Here is a 21141-nt window from a genome sequence, read left to right as displayed (position 1 = left end):
ACAACCTTTCATTTTGTAAATGAAAGCACTGCACCTTCAGCATCTTAATTGAACAGCATCTAACAACAGTGCTTAAACTTAAACATTTTTAATATAGAAGTGTTTACATATTTGACCAAAATCCATATTCTTTAAAAATACTGGTCTTGCAATTCATTAACTACTAAAATGGAAGAACATACGAGTAATATTTAGGCTACTGAAACTGATAGACTATCATTCCCCCCTCCCTCCTGCAAAAAAAAAAAAAAAAAAAAAAAAAAAAGCAGTAAATGGTAAAAAAAAAAAAAAAAAAAATTGAATTATTACTGCTTCCACGAGACAAAGTCATGCTCAAGGTACCTGTACAAATATAAATTAACTGCTTTGTGATAAATCAAGAACACAAAGAGACAGATAAACCTTCTGACTTCCAACTTCTAGGTCCAAAAACATACAGATATCTTTGCTGCTCTTCAGAAAGAACTATGCATATCAAACACTGCTGTAAACAACATTAAAACCTACATTTGCAGCTTATTTTGCTTTCTGCTTTTCGAATGCCGTCTAGAACTCAGTATTCGCTGTATTTGAAAGTGTTCCTAAAAATAAGATTTATATCTGTCAGCCATTTCTTCCAAAAACATAGCAGCAATGAATTTATTGAGAAGCCATTTCCATAAATAACATTTTCGAAACCTTTTATTAAGTAATTTACTGGTAGAATGCATATGTGCACTGAGAAAAAGGACAGCTACTCTGCACAAATGTGACAAAGTAAGAATTCTTCTACTTATCTGTGGGAAGGAGTACAACAAAGGAAGCTCATTACTCATACATAGCTGTTTCAGCTGGCAAATTAAGAAAACCACCTATCAAAACCAACACCTACTGTTGTCAATTGTTTGCTGACTGTGATGCTTGGAGTAGAACAAATGCATGTTATTCTTATGCTTTTCCTGAAAGCAAGATTTTTTCTTTACCATTTTTAACTCCCGCTAAGTAGGTTTTTAAACTTAAGTGCTTCATCTTTTTTGGGGGAGAAAAACAAAAAACACCACACAAAAGAAATACACACCCAATGTCAGAATGTTCTTTCTTTTTAAAAAGTGATGTCCTTCCACAGGGGAACTCAATTACCTTCCTGAATAACACTATGCCTTTTTAGCCTGGTTGTACTGAAGTTTGTGTATTTTCATAGTTCAATACCATAAGCTTAAATCTGCACGGATGGGAAGGTCACTGGATGTGGTATTCTCACCTGTGATTTCAGTGTAATTGAATATTCTAATTTATAAAAAGGAGAAAAAAAACATTGATGGACTTAGTTTAAAACTATTTTCATTCTTCCTACAGAATTAATTATTTTACTAGGACTAAAAGAGTTAGAGTATTAAAGCAAAAGACACTTTAAATTTTCTTGTCTCCATCTTTCCACTACCTTTGACCTTTCTTCCTCATTTATTTTTACTTTTCCTTTGTCAGTTTTTGCAAAGGTACCTGGCTATATGTGAACTTATTTCTAATACAAGCCACAAACCACTGAAATGCACTTTTCTTACTTTCCCCCCTCAACAAGCTGGTGAAACTGCCAAATTCATAGAAATGACACCTTAAATTCCATCTTTTTCTATTGTTAAGACAGCCTGTTAGATTTCATAGTGGTGGCCTAGTTGCCTTTTTCAGCAAGTTAAATTCTGTTCATTTTTAGCCTCTTGCTCTCCAACATTAAACTGTGACAGAAGATCAGTATGTTTTAGAAGACATAACATAGAAATCCATTTTATCTGAGGTTCTACCTAGCATTATCTATAGCAGAATATTGCTTGTACTGTGCTGAGGACAGATCTGATGGATAGCTGTAACACTCAAGAAAGGCACATGGAATGCAATGAGAATGCAGTTAGACACCCATGGCTGAGCTATCAGATTTACAAAGAGAATCATCAGAGGCCATGTACCATTTGCTTCAAGTTCATCAATGCATTTCTTCACATTTTTGTATTTTAGAAGTGATGCCAAATACCCTGGCTGCAGTAAGTCTACCTGGAAACACAGACATTGCTTCCTGTCAACCACTGCTAGTCTTTGAAATAACAATCAGATATTTCTTGTTGCGAGGACATTTGTTGTCGACGGAAGGAAGACACAGATGCTCAATATGAGTGATCAGTGAACTTCGATTTATTGGATAGCTCAGTCGTCTTTTATCTAATTCAATATAATTAGCTCATACATATTGCAAAAGCTAAGGTCATGATTGGTTAGTACATTTCTCTATTTTATCAGCTAGTTTCTCACTCCCATTAACCGAAATAACACAGTTAGTACTTTCCCAGACCACCAACAGATATCATGTCCTTGTACCTGAAACCTCCCTGAAACCTCCCAGATTTTACGTACTTTCTCAGACTCATTTAAGCACTTTCTCAGACTCATATGAGCTGCGTTCGATACTTTGTTAGCTCGCGACCTCCTAGTTGCTCAATATTCACATGACCTACTTCACTTAACCATTCCTCCACAATTTCTTTCTACAAAATACTGGTCATTGCTAGATTGGAGTGAATTCCATAGATGAAACTACACAGAATTTTAGCATTCTAGAATGCTCTGTGATGGAAGGGACCTTTAAATATCATCTGTTCCAACCCCCATGCCATGGACAGGAACACCTCCACCTAGACCTCCCAAAGCCCTGTCCAGCCTGGCATTAACCAACTACCAGAGGTGGGGCATCCACAACTTCTCTGGGCAGAGTTATTATATTTCAATTTGTTAGTGGTGCCCATCTCAACTATTCCATGTTTTACTGATGAAAATGTTTAAAATCAAGAAGCATTAGCAAAATTAACAGACAAGGTACTACAAAAATACATTCATCTTTAACCATACCACTTCTGCATCAATAAGGATTTTTAGAGGCATATTTTCAACACAAATTTATTATCAAAAATTCAGCAGAGTCCATTTAAAGAGGTCCCGAAAAATTCTGATTGTAATTTCAGACTCACTTTGCTTTATTATGTACTGTTCCAAAGTTCTAAGGTACGTCAATATCAAGTTTATTTTTCTGCCAACATCAAATCGTTTTCAAGAGTACGTGCTTTTTGCTCTCACCAGAATAATCCCATCGCAAGTGTTTTGAGCATTCACCAAGAAACAGACCCCAATTTCAACATGTTTACTTTCCAAAATTAATTTAGTTAATAGCTTACATACCCTGTAGAATGAGTGTTTCAAAAGGGAGATTTTGATTCTCCACAGAAAGGGGAATATAATTATTCTCTTGAATTACATTTTCTCGTAAGATTTCAACCTTACCAAAATTTATTAATAATCAAGTTTTATTGTAGAAAGAAAAAATGTGTCAAAGACTACTATTAACATCCTATTTTAAAAATGTTTAAATAATTTAAATGTTTCATTCTTAGAAGTTGTCACATTATGGTATGTGTGCTAAATGAAAATTAATTGTATTGAAATTTTGCACTGCAATTTCAGTACAAAGTTTTATCAAATTCTTATCCACCTTGAAAACATCTTAGTACTTGCATACATATGGTCTGATTGCCAGCCTCAACCTGAACACATCACAACTTATCTGTGTCTTTTCAATGACTGTAGGCTCTAGGTAGACTATCAGTGTATGAATGACAGAACAGAATTTCCAAACACATTTACTTTAAGGCTTGGGGTACTGGGAAAACCACAAAAGCCTGGAAATAAATCATAAGATTAATATTCAAAAAAGGATAGTAGATTTAAGCAAAATATGCAGTTCAGACAGAGTTGAAGGTTTGCTCCAAGACCTACTTCAATACAAAAAAGAATTTAGAAATAAAAGAGTACATAGTTGATGTCAATAAACATTACTTCATGCTCTCTCTTTCATGATCAAATCACAATGCAACAGATAAATGCAGACATACCACTGTAGAGCTTTTTGTCACATGACGTTCTGTTTAATGAATTAAGAACATAAAAAAACCACAATGGGGATCTGAAAAAGGGGAACAACTGCTATGTCTTCCAATTTATTATTTATTTATTTATTATGCAGGAAGGTGTTACCTTCTATTTTTAAGCTCATTTCCATCTGAATCAATTTTTGCCCTGGTAGTATTTTTTCCTAGAGTAGCATTTAAAAATAACTTATGAGAAGTTTATAGAAACAAAATTGATTTGCATGGTGAATGAAAATGAGGACAGGTCATTTTACTTCTATACCTCGGTTCTAGATACGTTATAAACCAACTAATTTGAATGAAATATATGTTAGCATAAACATACACAGTCTCAGAAGAAAACCCACCCATGAAATTCAATAATTTTGGCTATGGGACTGAGGACAGAAAACTACCCAAAAATCACTGCAAACTGATTTTTCACTTCAGCTTTGATTGTAAAAAAAAAATAATAATAATAATAATAATAATTATGAAAGTGTTCTCATTAATCAGCCTTGGCTAAGGATGTTTACTCAACATCACTGCCCATACTGATAAAAGCATAAATACTCAAGGATGCTAAGAGCACATTATTAAACTATTTTTCCACCATTTTCATTATGTTTTTCCTCACTTTCATCCTTACCTCCTTACTTTTGTTTACCCAGATAAAGCTCAAACTGCTCAGTAGAATTTTTATTGTTTAACATTCGAGTGGCATCTAATCACTTTGCTCAGAAACACATTAAGATGTATTTAAGTTATTGGCACCTGAAAGTTAAATTGCTTACACAACTAATACAGCCTACTCAATGGTTTATAAGAGACTAGTTACAGAACTAGAGGCTTGGTTTTTCAGTGTTTGATTCTGTCTTCCAAAAAGTAATCCAAAAGATCCCGATCAGTCTTAACTCATATACACACTCATATCTATCGGTATATGCCATGCCATATTGCCAGGACAGTGGAACAGTAGGCACCTGCACATCCTATGGAACCATCCCAACTAAACAGACCCAGATATCTACCTCACCAGAGAACAGGTGTCGGATTATTCCTCGTTTTACAGACTGCAAGATTGAAGTGGTCAGAAGAGTTCACACTAAATAAAGGAAAAATATTAATCCATTCAGTAAACTAGAAATTAGCCCAAAGTCATTTGCTTTCAGTATAATCCTACTTCATTCTGGTACCACTCTAAGACAAACTGAGAAACAGAAGTCCGTGTTCTTTATGTGTTTTTATTATTTAAAATTCAAGTTTTTGTACTTTTAAACCACATGCCTACCCTAGACATTTAGAATTGCAGAACTTTTTGGATGGAGTTCAGTCAAAAAATAACTCATGTTTTGGTTGTACTCTTCAAAAAACAAAGAGGCAGTTGCCACCAAAACAGACTGCTGGAAAACAAAGCCTTTTATTTCAGAAGCATAGAATTTGAATACCTGAAACAAGAAGCTGGGGAGCATGGGGGTGGAGAAACAACTGCATGGATCTACCACTCTGTACAATTTGAGGGTGAGAGGAACCAGCTGTTTGAACCTAAAAAAGTGTTCTTAACTCAGCACGAGCATCTTCTGCTGAGTCTTAATAGAATGCTACAGATTAACCTTAATAAAATGTTCCAGATGCTTTTGAAAAGGCGTCTTTTCCTGTTGTTAAAAACTGCATAGAAGTGGAGCACATCATCACTTATTCATGGAACAACACTAAATCTTAGCTATTGAACTTATTATTATAAGAATGAAAATTTCTTAGAATAAACAATAGATTTATGCAAATTTAATGAAATCTTAAATCTCAGAGTAATTGCTATGTTAAATCTGAAAGTGATTTATAAAAGTCTTGCTAGAAATACATAGAAAGAAAATAACCATGAAGAGCAACTGGCATCTTGCTAGTTAAGTAGTTCACACCTGTATTTTCTTACTGAATTTATTACATTAATGTTCAGAACAAACAGAGCTTGGTAGAGGCCTGTGCGAGTGGCATTATGTAAGTCCCTCACTGAAATTCTCAAAATAAACAATTCGGGCTTTCCCACAAAATAATATACACAAACATGTGTGCATGTATATAAAAAATACGGCATAAAGCAGTATTTGCACCAGTATGCATGCATATAAAAAATATGGCATAAAGCTCCATTTGCATCAAATGATCAATTTGGGACAAACTGAATGCAATGACATTTTTGAGATTACCAACATGAATCATAAGTTATGAACCATGAATTACATTTTCAAATATTGCTGTCCTTGATTAATCTTGTCTTTCTTTTCAAAAGCTTTCCTTGCATGGTATTTGAGAATCTGAAATCTGTTATTTCTCAGCAAACTGAACTATATTCAGCAAACTGACACTTATATTCATTGTGCCCTAGGAACTTTTGGGGGGGGGGATTTTACTGGGAAGAACTGAGGTTTTCTACCTGGGCGAGAGTTGTTTCCAAATTAATTTTCAAAGCCCCATTCCGCTCTCTAGCCAAAGTATCTTCTTCCTCTCTTTTTTCCTTTATTAGACACATCCCTGTGCACTAATTATATGTCATTTCAAGTATGGCTGCATTTCAGTAACCCCCAAAGTCCTGTAGTTTATCACTGTTCTGAGAAACTGAATTCTGAGAGCTGTACAATATTGTTTATTACACACACACATACCAAAGAAGTCACAGAAGTTATGGTAACTATGAAATCAAGATTCTTTACAAAAGGTTAAGGTAGAATTTCTTTGTAAATAACTTGTATAGTGCAAATTTAGGCATGCAGAACTTACAAAGTGGAACCCTCTAGCAACTATTTACCTCAAATGTTGTTCCTGTATTTTGTTATTGTAAGTTGGTATTTGGATCCAGTAGTTTAAGGCTTATTCAAAAACAGGATACACCATCACACATGAACTCACTCTAAAAATACTTAACACTAATTTTAATTATTGCTTTTAGATATAGAATTCTGCTAGGCTGAAACAGTAACCAAAACTAAGTTCCTGAATGAATCACTATTACAAGGAAATTTTGAAGTTGCAGGGAGACTTCTTCTAGAAGATTAAAAGAATTGTAGAGGTTTCTCTATTCCTGAAATACTAACCTGCCTGAGGAAGAAAAAGAAATCGCCATGAACATCTGGAATCTATTTACAGCCAGCACTAAAAATACAACATGAAAGAGGACTGCTCTATAAAAAGAAAAGCTGTTAAAAAAAAGTTAAAATTGCCTCTTACAGACTACCAAGAGTCTTACGAATATTAACAACTTTTTTTTCCTCAAAAGAAGGGTTATCATACTCTGCTGTGCAGAAATAAATCAATAGCATTTATAAATAAATAAATAAATAAATAGCATGAAATAAATAGTTCAAGATACAGTGATAGTTCTGTTTAAATCCCTAATAAGTTTAAGGAGAAAAAAAAAAAAAGTAATATAATATCAAATAGCTTAAGAAAACATGCAGAACTGAAAGTTTCTGCATCTTTACAGCTTTTCCAACAGAAACACATCTACCAGCTCTGTAGAACTGCAAATGAAAAAAAAATGGACTTCTAAAGTGATGAAAAGGGAGAGAATGCTGGCACCATTTCAGCCACTTCACAGCAAAAGCCGATTCGTAAAAGCAGCAATTTGTTTGACCCAGTGGATAAACAACAACAATATTTTATGCACATTAAGGGACACCAATAGTAACTGGTCAAGGCATTGCTAAGCTCCGTGCTTTCTAGACACATCAACAACCTTGTAAACTGCCCTTTCTGATAGATAATAGTGTAGGAGAAGTTTAACATCTTGCAGACATCCCATTGCTGCATTTCAGAAGCAAGGTAGCAGCCTTCCACAGCAGTTACTAGATCATAAAAGTAGACCACCTCCAATTTTCTCCTTTTACATGAAACGCCAGAGTAAGTTAGAGCAAAACAGAATCAAGTCTGAAAGCTTCCTTCCACTGGCTTTGTCAGCACACATACTTAGCAGATCTGACCTTTTCTTTCCCCTTTATTAAAGGAACTACAGCACCCAGTGGGTACACAACTGCTGACAAACCCATGACAAAACTACCAGGACAAAACATTTTTCCAGTGAAGATTTACATAGTAGTTGTCTTAGCATGTCAAAATTCAATTTACAGCAACAAGCTTCAGTCACACTGTGTTTCTGTTCCAATCTAGCCTTGTCAACTGAGCCTGATAAAGTAGTGATAACTAGTAATTTCTACTGCTTTTTGACAAGGCTGTAAAATTAGCTTGGGTGTGACCTGATGGAGGGGAAAGTAATCTTTATTTCCACTGTGGCTCACAGCTAGGAAGTAAGCATACATTACTGAGCATGCACCTCAATAAATGTCACAACACTTCCTCCTCCCTACTGCAGCAAATAAACCTTCTCTAAAAATTTATTACTATTTTCAGATTGATGAAATTGTATGGTAGAAAATAGTTTGCATTATTGCTATTAAATGCACTACAAAAATTAACATGCCTTGGAAACTAAATGGAAAAAGCCTACTGTGTTAAGTAGGTTTTCTCTCAGCAGTGACTTCCCCAGATCCCACAAAGTTGAGTTAGGTGCCTGTTACTTCACATCAAGCTTTGGACTGTCACAGACAATCACTCCAGAAACTCTGCATGTCTTTGCCTCACTTCATAATTTGAACATTAATGTTTCTTTAACCAAAGGAAGACTGTAAGAGGCAGATGAGCCATACAACACAAAGTAAATCTATGCTTGCAAAGTTTTGTTTTACAAGAAAGCAACGAATAAAGCCTCCATCACTCATGGCTAGATCTTAAATATATATATATATATATATTATATGTAACTTTAAGAAACGTACATATCTATCCATATATATTAAGTCTAGGTTTTGAAAAATGAATGCATACAGTAACTTTATATTGTCTTAAAATCCCTCACTTAAAAGGAAAGTTACATCAAAAGACATTTTAGTACTACAATTATATTTCAGCTTAAACCTTGCCCTTCGTTACCTATGAATTCCCAAATTCTACCAAGCAGCTCAGTTCATGTGTATAATGCATACACATGTACACAGATCTACACTTTTTTTTTTTTTTTGGAGTGAAAATAACTGAAATACCAATGTACTCAAAATTAATTCAAGCTTATGTGATTGTCTCTCAGAAGTCAGGCAGAGCTTAAAATGATCAACACAAAGCCTCTAATTCAAGTCTGTGTTTGATTTCCTGACTGAAAGAGAATGAAAAGGATCAGAATGTTTTTGCTGTTTCAAAGTGCATTCTAATCATGCTACTTAGAAACAAACCAACCCATGACATTCAACTACCATTGAATTTCTGTTTTAGAAATCCTAATTATGCCTTTACCATGTGCCCTTGTGCTCTAGAGCTATTTTTCAGGCTTCCACAAACACCTTCCCTGCCAAAGGTCAGCCACATCTCCTTTTCCATACCAAGCATTCTGCAGCTAAAAATAGATTACAACCAAGCTCACCTTGACTGTGTATACAGTAAGATACTGAAAATCTTACCTTTTAAGGTAAAAATTACCTTAAAACAAAGTGATGGGATAGAATCAAACTTTTTTTAGTGCATATAGAACTCAAAGTACAAACTAAAGGCTGGAATCCCTTTTATCCAAAACATATATCCATATATGTTATATCATATATCATATGATATTATATATCATATATCCAAAACAATGCTCTAACATTAGAACAGAGAAATACATGAACAGTATCTGATTAACCAGAAAGCAAAGAACTGCACATTATACTGTGAGATGCTGAGCATTAGTGCAAGGTGCTCTAGAACATCGAGGGAAATGCAACAACAGTACAGTGAGGTCTTCACTGTCTGGAAGCAAGAAGTTCAGGACTCAGCACTTTCAGGTCAAACAGTTTTCTTACACCACTGAATTAAGGTACTCTGACACAATATTAATTAAAAATTCTTTACCCCTAACTAAAGAAAGAATGTAGTGGTTGCTCCATTACCCACATTAAAATTAATGCAAACCTTCCTAGTTTCAAAAGTCTTCATTAACACAATGGATATATGAATGAGGTTTAGAAAAAAAGCTTCCAATACTTGGTGGATAGGCCAAATGAGAAAGCATTGTTCCCCAAACTCATTAATTTGGGGGTATTTGGTGCAATTAACATCAGATTGATCTAAACCATGTTATAAAATGTTCCTGCATTACACAACGGTCAGTTATCTTTCTGTGCAAAGGGCTGCAAGGACTGACAGCATTAGGAAGTATAGTAATAAACTAAACAAGAACATGCACGGCATACCTGTACAAAACCACTAAGCAGCCTTATGTATCACCCAAAAATCCAGTTACTGAGGATGCTGAAAGAATCTAAGAGAAAAAGCGTAGGAAGAAACCAGACTCACACATCCCTTTCAGTATCACCTCCCATATATGATACACAAGATAAAATAATGGCCAAGATATTATTAGGTCTGACCCATGTCACAGCATTGGTGTCACAGCTAGCAGGCATGGGAACAAAAGCTGTGAAAAAGTTGCTGTCAGGCATCACAGACCACAAGTGCCAGTGTGATCAGTAAGTTCGCATGCCTGTTACCACATCTTGTGGCCAGTGCAGCCTTTGGAAAATTACAGCTCAATAAGGTCATCCATAATCCAACCAGGCAAAACAAAAACTGCTTTTTCACTCTAGCTTTGCTGTGTATTTGTTGTCCTTATTGCATGAGACAGAGCAGCTAATTTTGTTGCCAGTAAGAAAGTACTGGTACTTGTCGTGTTTTGTTCATATTAGAGATGAAATTTCACTTGCTTAGAAGTATGTAATCCTATGCTGGTTCACATTATGTAAATGCCTAATTGTATGAAAAACATTCAGAAAGAAAGCAAGAATTGATATGTAATAACAAGTAAGGTATACAGAAGGTTTTCCTGAACCTATTAAATTGGCAGCATACATCATCCTCACAGTCATTTGTGAACAGCAAAGGTCTGGATCCCCAGCACATTCAATATTTCTCATTGATCGTAGTGAAGTTGCATGGCTTTCCCATTGCTGTATTGTATTTGAGACCTCAAAGTTCTGGTTTTAACCACTGTCAAATGCCAATAGACTTGGCTATCCCAGATGCCCAGAAGTGGCTGAAGGGTAAATATCCTGCAGTTTCCTTTCCCTATTATATTTAGATTTCACAGTGATGTTTATTGCAGCTTGCTATTTTCTCAGTGGCGTGGGAGGCTTCACTGCAATGTAGGCAATATGCAAGGCATTCAAACCCACAAGAACTACTTTCCTCTGCTTGTATAAACAGCTTACTTCTTTTATCAAATTCTTTTCGGTAAACAGAAACAGAGCCATCAGTCTTGGACTCTCCTCATTGACCTACTAAATGCTGCAGCCTGCTCCTCACCAAAGGGGTGGAGGGAGAATCATCAATCTTCAGCCCCATTTTAGCTGTGGCTGCTTTAAAAAAAAAAAAAAAAAAAAAAAAAAAAAGCAGACACAAAGCAACCAGAAAGCACCTAGGAATTATTCCATGTAATTTGTTACTATCGATACATATCTTGCAGAGGAACTGACAGCAGGCATGACAGAGACAGAAGGCCACTCTTTTTCTCCAGCAGAAAACATTTCTGACCCTGCAAGGTACAATCTGGTGAGACTTGGAAATGGGGACATAGCCCATCACGTTCTGGCATGCATGACTTTCCACCTTCACTACATTACGCAGTAAGTGCACAGAACACCTGGAAAAGCAGCCCAAGTAATAGTGTACAGCTTTCTCACCAGCCTACTAAAAGCAATGTGTGCTTAACCAGTTGGTCTGTGGCCAGGGAAGTTTAAATAATACTAGCAAACATTCGTACAAAGTAATGCAACCCTTTGTAGAGAAACCTGAACCAACACTTTTTCAAAACACCGGGAAAGGATTTGCTTGTTTTGTGGTTTCTGGATTCCAGTCAAACTAAGCATAAGAGCAAGCAAGTTAGATGCAAGTTGAATCAGCTAGCTAGTAGCTGTGCCGTGCCAAGTTTAGTACACACAGAGTGCCTCTTCAGCATCCCTCGGTACCAGTGACATCTGCCCTCTGAACAATTAGGTTGTACCCAAATTATTTCCCTACTGAGCAGGCAGAGATGATTCAGATGCCTCTGAGCTAACTTTTACACTTTCTCCAGGAGCTTTTCATCATTAGGCAGAAAGGGAAAGAAGAGCAAAGGAGCCATCTTCCCCCCTTCTGGAGGGAAGGAAGCTGCAGGAAGATACCTGAGGCTGGGGCACAACAGCCAGCTAATGGCCTGGCCGTGCCAACCCGTCTCACTCGTGCAAGCACCACCAAAAGCTGACCCTGTTTGCCAGAGATGAGACTCAGAAGATTTTTAGTCATCAGATCATTATGGCAGGCACTGAGACTAAACTTGTGCCACAGCTTTAATTGCACGTACACCAGGTAAATACACAGCCAAGTTGTTTACTAATATTTTTGCAATAAAAGTGAGTCCATTTTTATTTTGTGAACACTGAAACTGCTATAGGATATTTAATGTCTTTTTTTTTTTTTTAAACACAAAAATACAAAAGTAAGGGAAAACAGAGAAAGCAATGCTATAAATGCCAGTAGAGCTAAATACTTACCTAGATTTGCTGCTGACCATTTTTCAAAGTTTTTTTTTTTTTTAAATTACTTAATAGTTCTGATTTACTAATGTAGTCAAATAGTACTCTGATTGAATGCTATACACTTCAATGACTTTCCTCTGCACAGCATACATAAACTAAAGAAATCATGAACAACAAATATTTAACAGCAAAATCAGCTACTGAGTATTCAAGATTGTTTTGTCTGGAGGAAATGCACGGCATACTTTCAGTTAAATACTTAAGGAAAAGCTGAAGTCACTCAGCCAGCTCTAATTTCACAGAATCACAAAATTGGCTAGGTTGGAAGGGACTTCAAGATCATCGAGTCCAACCTCCAACCTAACACTAACTAAGTCCTCCACTAAACCATATCACTAATTTCAATATCTAAACGTCTTTTGAAGACCTCCAGGGATGGTGACTCCACCACTTCCCTGGGCAGCCTATTCCAATGCCTAACACCCCTTTCGGTAAGGAAGTTTTTCCTAATATCCAACCTAAACCTCCCCACAGAATTTGTCTAACAAACTTGTCTAACAAACACCCATGAAAAATACCTAAAATGCATTATTTCTCTTTTTACCCTGTCAGAGTACCCTATTTGAGGAGAAATAAAATCATCCTTTTGGTTAAGAAGTTAGCCAGTAAAAATTACTTCATGAACCACAATCCCACACTTCCTAGTACATGCTTCAAAAGACATCTGAGAACATACGCTTTGGGGCAGCAACTCCCAGACTTAACTGCCTTATTTTTGCAATTTGATCAGCTTCTTACTTACATCTTATTTGCTTTTTTAGCCACTTTACTCTTCTGTTCACCAAGTAATGATCAAGTGACTTCAGCATTCACTTGAACAAATTTATGCTTCTGTCTTGCAACACACAGGCAGGTGATATTTGTTCTCTAGCATCACATACCGCGTAATGCTTCAGCTCTCCCATAAATCCCCTCCTGTAGCATGAAGCCCACTGCAAGATGTCAGAACTAAAAGATCTGGCCTCCTTCACTCTGAGCAACTTAGCTGTTTTGAAAATCATGCTGGAAATCTGACTGCCGGGGAAACAGTTACAGAGAAAACCACAAAGAACCAGCATCCTTCCCTGGTGGTAGCTAGAAAGAATTCTACAGGAAAAAAACAACAACAACAACAACAACAAAACAGACCAAAAAAAAAAAAAACCCACAAAAAACTATTTGCTAAGTTTAGGGACATCTAACCACATCTTGAGATGTCATTACAAGATTCTTCATCAACCCAGAATATAATCATTTTTTCTTTTTTTCTGATTTTGATTAGAGTTTGACTTAGGGTTCTCAACAAATAATAACACTAAACCATTAATATATGCACAGGTCTGTGTCAATAGCATATCCTGCCCCCCCCCCCTTTCTTCTGTGGGAGGAATAATAGGGAGACAATATTCTTACCCAATGATAAATTTGAATATTTTATATTTAAATATTATATATCAACAACATATATTAAAATATTATAAATAAATCTGAACATATATATGTCTATATATACACACACAGTATTTAAAGACTTGCCTGACTCACAAGAGTGAAACAACTAGAAAAACCTTGTACTTTTTTTAGTCTCATTTGGTATCTAATCAAAATTCAATAGAAGATCAATCCTAATAACTAATTACTTCCATTGGCCATATTAAATACTGCAAAGTTCAGCATACTTAATATCAATTCATTTTTTTTTTAATTTTTTCTTGAGCTAGGATAACCTAGGACAGCCATTAAGATAACAGAATGCTGATGGAATTCATTGGAAACTATCTTTGAGAGCTAGATTAAAGGTTTTTGTTTTTGTTTTTATTTTGACTTTCAGGTAAAAAATATATATATAACAAACATGCATGCTAAAAGCATTCAGACAAGAGCACTCTATTTATAGAAAGTAACTCAATATATTCAATACAATAACTGAAAATTTTAGAGGATTCAGATATGAACTACTGCATGATTGTATGACTATAACATTTACCTTGAATTTTTAAAATATATCTCTAGTAACTCTTGTTTTCTTCAGAATTTACTAAAACACCATTAGGGATAACATTAACTCTGCAGCTATTCCAAAGACACACACACACAAACCCCACAGCACTTTCATTGTAGTCTCTTTTAAAGAAAAATACAAGGGGCAGCAACCTCACTGCATTCAAATATTTTGAAAGTGAACCATTCGGGCATTCTGTCAGCTTCTACTGCTGATAAGGAGGTAGAGTTGATGAGTTTTAGTTATGCAGAACAGGTATAGTGAGATGTGGGGGTTTTATTATTAAAAAAGAACAACCTCATTAGTTATTGTTTAGGACACAGAACAATTTGCGGCCTTCACAAACCTCTATTTATTTGAATATGAAAATGCATTTCTTCAGAGGTCTGTGAGAAATATAACATTTAAGATCAACAAGAACAGCTCAGACTTCTGAAAAGAGAACTGCAGTGGGAATTGCAGTGAAGTTCAACCACTTCATACAGCAATAGTCAGCCAATACTTGGAAACAGCAACTCCACACCATACATGCTAAAAACGGATGTCACAGAAATCAAGTTGGACATCCTTAATGTACAATATGAACACCAAATTAATTTTGTACTGAAATTTTTATCTATACCTACTGAAATCTAAAAAGGATGGGATTTCTGGTAATAGATTATTCAGGTAAGCCAACAAGCATAGGCACAGATTCACAAATCCAAATTATAAACAAACGTTCTACAAACAACAGAGATGAATAGCCCTGTTGAAATCAACCTATACAAACACACAAATCACGAAATATTTTGAGTGACAATGCTTGCACCACACTCTATTAGTAACTGGAATTAACTTGAATTCCTTTGACTCAAGAAAGAATATGTAATAAAAATGGATACCCTTGTTTATGAGGACTTAGGGGTTTGAAACAAGATACACCACAAAATTTATACTCTGTTCAGACTAGATGATTGCAATCATTCCCTGCAGCCTCAAAATTGCATTTTGAAAGCTATTCAAAACTTGAATCAGATTCGATTTCATTTGTTTGAACAAAACTGATACACACAGAATATTTAAGAATGTTAAGAAGATAAGAATTAACTGTTACAGTAAACACTTGGGTAGCATTTTCCCCCATTTCCAATAGAACAGGATACCACTGCTTTTTCTCCTAGCTTTAAGAAGTTTGTTGTTTTCCAAACTAGAGAAAGTGGCATGAGCCAGCAAAAACAAACAAACAAAACTATTCTTCCGAATTTTGAAATAATTTTTCTATTAGTAAAGATCTTTAAATTGCAATTCCATTGCCAGCACAAAGTATTACCCAAAACTCTAATGTCGCCTTCAAATTTAGGCCACCAGAAGTCTTACTTTGATTAAATCAGTTCTGAAATCCTAATGAACTGAGGTGGTATTTCTGTTGCAGATTTTTATTTGCAATAAAAATAATAATAAAAAATAATCCCATCTTCCTACAATCTGAACAGCCTTAAAGCTATATATATTTTTTCCAGATTCTGTGGCAGGATGACCAACCTGTACTATCCATTTACCATCTTCTGCAACAACTCAGACATTCCAAGGCAAAAGGAATATTTCTTACCAGAGATGCCTTTGCCAAGTTGTTCCTTCAATATAAACATCTATAATTTCCCTAATAACTGCTGTAAACTAGGGAACAAAATTGGCCCACTTTACCATACTTTCTACGCAAAAGTTGTAATACAAAACCAAACCCCATATATGAGCAGCAAATGAAATGGGTTTTTACCCAGATACACTTTGCACTGACCTGTCTTGCAAGACCTATTTCTACAGATAAACAAAAACAGTTGAGCAATGGTATTTTTATTTCCTGTTACTTAAGGCCAGAGGTGACAGTGAGCAATGAACAGAGAATTAGCTAATGTAACACTGTGCACATCCACTGTTAGAAAACTTCTCTGTAAGAGTGGTACAGGTACAAGATACCAAATTGCCCATAGAAACGGAAAAAAATATACAAGTGCAGCTATGAGAGAAAAAAATATGGGAGATATTAGGCACTTGCAACAGAAAAATATAAAGGAAACAGCAAAGCTGTTAAGGTAGCCTTAAAATGGAAGTTAACTGTTTCATTCCTCCAGGGATTTTTACAGCACACACATTTTAGCATCTTAAAAAGGAAAGAAGTAGTCTGAATACATCATTCTGAAATGCTTTAAATATGTCACACCTGAAGGAAAAAAGACAAGAATACTATAAAAACCTGAGAACTTGAGTTTCTCATAGCTTAGACATTTAAGCATTTGCTTGGTTCCCCTCATCCCCTTACCAGAAACAGTATTTTGCAAATTTAGAGCCCAATTTCCAAAGAGAAGGTTCATTTCAAAATTCATTTTCAAAAGAGCAAATGTTGGTTATCTGCTGTCTTGGCATACTTTCCAGAAAAACAGTCTCTTAGAGGTGGCACTTGAAATTTATTTGGTCCAAGCTTTTGAATTTTTTTTTCCTTCCTAACATGATTTCAGAAACATAGGAACTACTACAGCTGCTTAAATATCTTTTGACCTGAACTGCAAGATTCACTACCCAGTTTTTTAATGAGTCTGAAGGTTCGTTTTGTGAAGTTTCTCTACTGATGGCAAGAAAACCATTTTATTTGGTTCTTTAAGCCAAACCCAGACTTGTTTCAAGGTATAACCATCAGAGCCTAGTTTTGTCACCTTAGCGTACTTCTTAGTATGCAAACTAAGAATATAAATATTTTGCCTTTACAAGATGATGCAGTAACTAATGGAGAGATCATGTTACAAATGCTTAACATAATGAAGGTTAGATGGCCATGACAAGTCAATTAATTCAGGACACTACCATAACATCAGTCACACGAGGCTGCATTGAACATCATAGCTGAATTGGAACACGAAAATGGATGCAGATACCTTGAAGGTTTGAGTTTTTCAAGTGAGAGACTTAAGTGAAAGTCCCTAATGGTCTGGGCTAGGGAAGAAGAGGGGCACACAGAAAGGATGGTGTACTACTGACTTGTTCCTTATATGTCATTTCTGACAACACATTGTACACATTGCTTCTGGGGACACGCAGGGAAATGTCATTGACCGTGCAGACAGTAGTGGGTGAGAAACAAATCGCCAGAAGAGCAACTTGCAAAAACACAAAGGGAGGATAGACATGTCAGTTCTCTTTTGTATTTAGTAATTGCCTTCTGTGGTTTTACTAATAGAGAAGGACGCTTGATGAGCATATTTATTATGCCAACAATGTAATTTAAGACAACTCTGATGCTCTACAGCTGTACATTAGAACTCAACTTCTTGGAAGAATTCTTATAAATCACATCAGGGAAACTGTATATAACTCAGGCAAACTAGAAAGCAAATGAAGCATATAAAAATATATGGCTTAATGAAAACCATTATTTCTTTTCACTTAATTCTATGCAAAACAATAGTAAGTTATAAAAATAAACTGTTTTCTCAAAACAATGCAATGTGGCAATTAAATAGAAGACACCTCTAATGACTTTTTTTAAATAGTTTTGGGGTGAATTCCTCCACTCTGAGTTATTTTTTAAAATCTTACTATGCAAACATGAACTGTCCTTTTCAAAGAATGAATAGTACTCACATCTGATGAAACAAGAAGCTGCCATGATATATTGTGATCTATCCTGTCTCCCACCTGCTCCCACTCCATCAAGCTCTCAAGTTCTGTTCCATTCCCCAGATTATTTCAAACTAATTCACCTGGCAATCTTATATGGGTTAAGAAATAGGTAGTTGTCTTAAACTACGTAATCGTAAAAAAGAGAATTGTATCCCACAGAAAATATCAAGCTTGTCATGAAGATTTTGTCCCTAATACCTTTCTCCATAGAGATTCCCTCCCCCTGCTCCCCCCATATACTAATCACATGAAAGCAGTGGTGAAAACAAGAATTTGAATGTAAATGAAAATCTTCCTAGCATGAGGTTTGTCACTGTTCACATGCAAATAAATGAACTTAAAAGAACTTTCAACACAGCTATAGCAGGGCTTGAATTTTACTGTAAATACAGTGTAATAAAGCAATGAGGTTTGCAACACTCAGAAGAGTGAAGAACATCACACAGAAAGAAGCTAAATCATCACTTCAGAGCTCAGAAGGATTCTAGGGCACTAGAGCCTGGAGCCTTAGAAAGGCATACGTACCATTTCCAGTTAGGTACAGAAAGGTTTATGCTCTGCATAAGAGATCTGAAGTTACAGAACATGAAAGGAAGTATATATTTAATGAGAACTGCATGATCATTCTTAGTTCAGTGGTTATTTACAAAATACTCTTTTAAAGAGTATGCTATTAAAGATGCTATTAAAGAATTTTTTTCACACTATCGTTCAACTATCCCTAATTCTGCATGTGCATTTTCACCATCACTCATTATATTTACATAGTCCGACACTAGCATTAGTATCATCTGTGTTACAGCTGATAAACTGTAACACAATTAGATTCTTTTGGTTTAGTTACAGAAAAAAAACAAACATTTTGGAGTCCAAAAATTTAACCAATGCACTTATGACTTGTCAGTCAGCCACCAGCCTCAACATCTTCAACAAGCGAGAACCTGGATAAAGTTTACTTCATGTTATTTATATCTGCCTAAGAAATCCCTACCCAGAAACACCATCAAAATCGTTTTGCAACTAAAAGAGTCTTTGTACAGTCTCAGCATGTTACTAATAAGATGAGAGGCCAGTTTAAAAGACAGAAAATATGATTTAAGAACAGCAACCAACTTGCTGTTTCCTATTTAATGAAGCTGTCTCACTTCATTGGCTGAGTATTCATGTTTCACATTACAGGAAAACAGGTTATTTAGAGATATACAAAAAGAAAAACTTTAAAACCAAATAGTCCATGAAACAATTTACATACTTAGGATGTCGGATGTCTGGCAGGGATCGCTCCAGTGCTATATTGTTGCTAACAAATATGTTGAAGCCATTTTCCCTATAAGCAGAATCATCATGGTCTTCCTCTGTGAGAGGGTATGGTTTTCCATGTTCACCTTTCCCTAAAAAGGAAGGAAACAATTATTTGCCTCAGACTGATAGCACAGAATGGACTACAAAGACAAAAATAATGGTCTGAACTTCAGTTAACATACTGAGCGGAGTATCTCTAACTTCTTGTAACACCCTGTATTGATGAATACAAAAGAAAAAATAACCTCTGCTGAGATGTTTCTAGGATAGCTTAGCAAAGGCTACAGAAAAGGTGCTGCAGAAGGGGCATAAAGCTGCTCTGAAAAGTTTTCTAGTGCAGGGTTTGCTCCTTCTCCAATGTGAGGGATTGGCACATAGTGGGTGGCAAATTCCATACACCCAGACAAATGTCAGAACAAAATTTAATTCCATCTTCATTTTTGGAACAAGGAAGTCATTTTCATTCGTCCTATTTCCTTGGATATGATTTGGCACATAAATAGAACTTTATCTTACAATTAAAGGAAAATAGCTTTTAATCAATTTCAGATTCTTCATTACAACTTCATTTTTTCATTGTTACACTGGCCTTTTCTTCTTCTTCCCCTCACCCCAATGTAATAGAGCATTTATTTAAACTAAAAAAATAGTAATAATACCCCACATTAAAATTCGCAAACACCTATCATTTTCTAAATTCCTTAGCCATAGTTCTATAAGAAGAACAAAACTTTCACAAAACATATCAAGGTTTACTAATGATATTGAAGTTATGTAGTTGGACTCTTAAGTCCAACTTTTTTCTGCCAACTGGCAGAACAGTGAGATTGAATTTACCTTTAGCAATACTTCAAACACAATTTCAAGGAATACCAGCTCTTTGCTCTAGCTCCCTTTGTACTTGGACACACATCTCAATTGTGACAAGCACCTCAGATTGCAGGATGAAGGGCTCATCTACTAGAATTATCAGTAGTTTCTGCTATGAACAGTACAGTGCTACTATACTGTTATTTTAGATTAACTCTATTTAAGCATAAAGGAGAAAAACAAAATGTCTGGTGCTTGCCTTCTACCTGGGTTAAGAATTCCACAGTGAAGCATCTCATTGATAAAGCAATACTCCAGTGACTTCCGATATAAACACATGAAGCAGGTGGAAGAAAAAGCCTCAGAAGCCCGCTCTCAATTCGCTCAGATTGTTTTCCTCCCATGGCCACAATCAGCTTAAAGTCATTTTGTACATAAAAATTCAAATTTTAAATTAAACTAAGTATGACCTTTTTGAATCAGAAGTGAGATTCACAGCAAAATCATGAACAAAAGGATGAGTTTCAACAATACTCCTTTTGACTAATAGGAGGAAACTGAGTACTTGATATATATATGTATATATATATATACATACATACATACACACACACACACAGCATTTTAGCAGGCCGAGCACTTCCCTATGCTCACCATTTCCTAAAACAACTTCAGCATTCAAGTTCAGGCCATCCAATTTTCCAGAACAAATGGAAATGGAACCAAATGTTTTGCTCTGGGCTCCTTGAACACCCTTGCACTCTAAGGGACAAGCCAGACGTACTCAGTGCTTCTAATATCTCAGCATTGC

The 21141-nt window shown here is 35.6% G+C and overlaps 1 protein-coding gene across 7 annotated transcripts in view; it reads right to left on the bottom strand.

Annotated features, from left to right (window-relative positions):
• Positions 1–21141, bottom strand: part of GALNTL6 (polypeptide N-acetylgalactosaminyltransferase like 6) — a 528873-nt gene that overhangs the window by 278414 nt on the left and 229318 nt on the right. For all 7 annotated transcript variants that reach the window (XM_084518899.1, XM_084518896.1, XM_084518894.1 and 4 more), the window contains one exon: positions 19471–19609. In XM_084518899.1, coding sequence (XP_084375025.1) covers positions 19471–19609 — 139 coding nt within the window. The remainder of the gene's footprint in view (positions 1–19470; positions 19610–21141) is intronic.

Source organism: Aythya ferina (genome assembly GCF_964211825.1).
Source record: "Aythya ferina genome assembly, chromosome: 4".
Classification (NCBI taxonomy): Eukaryota; Metazoa; Chordata; class Aves; order Anseriformes; family Anatidae; genus Aythya; species Aythya ferina.
This window is presented reverse-complemented; position numbering and strand designations above follow the sequence as displayed.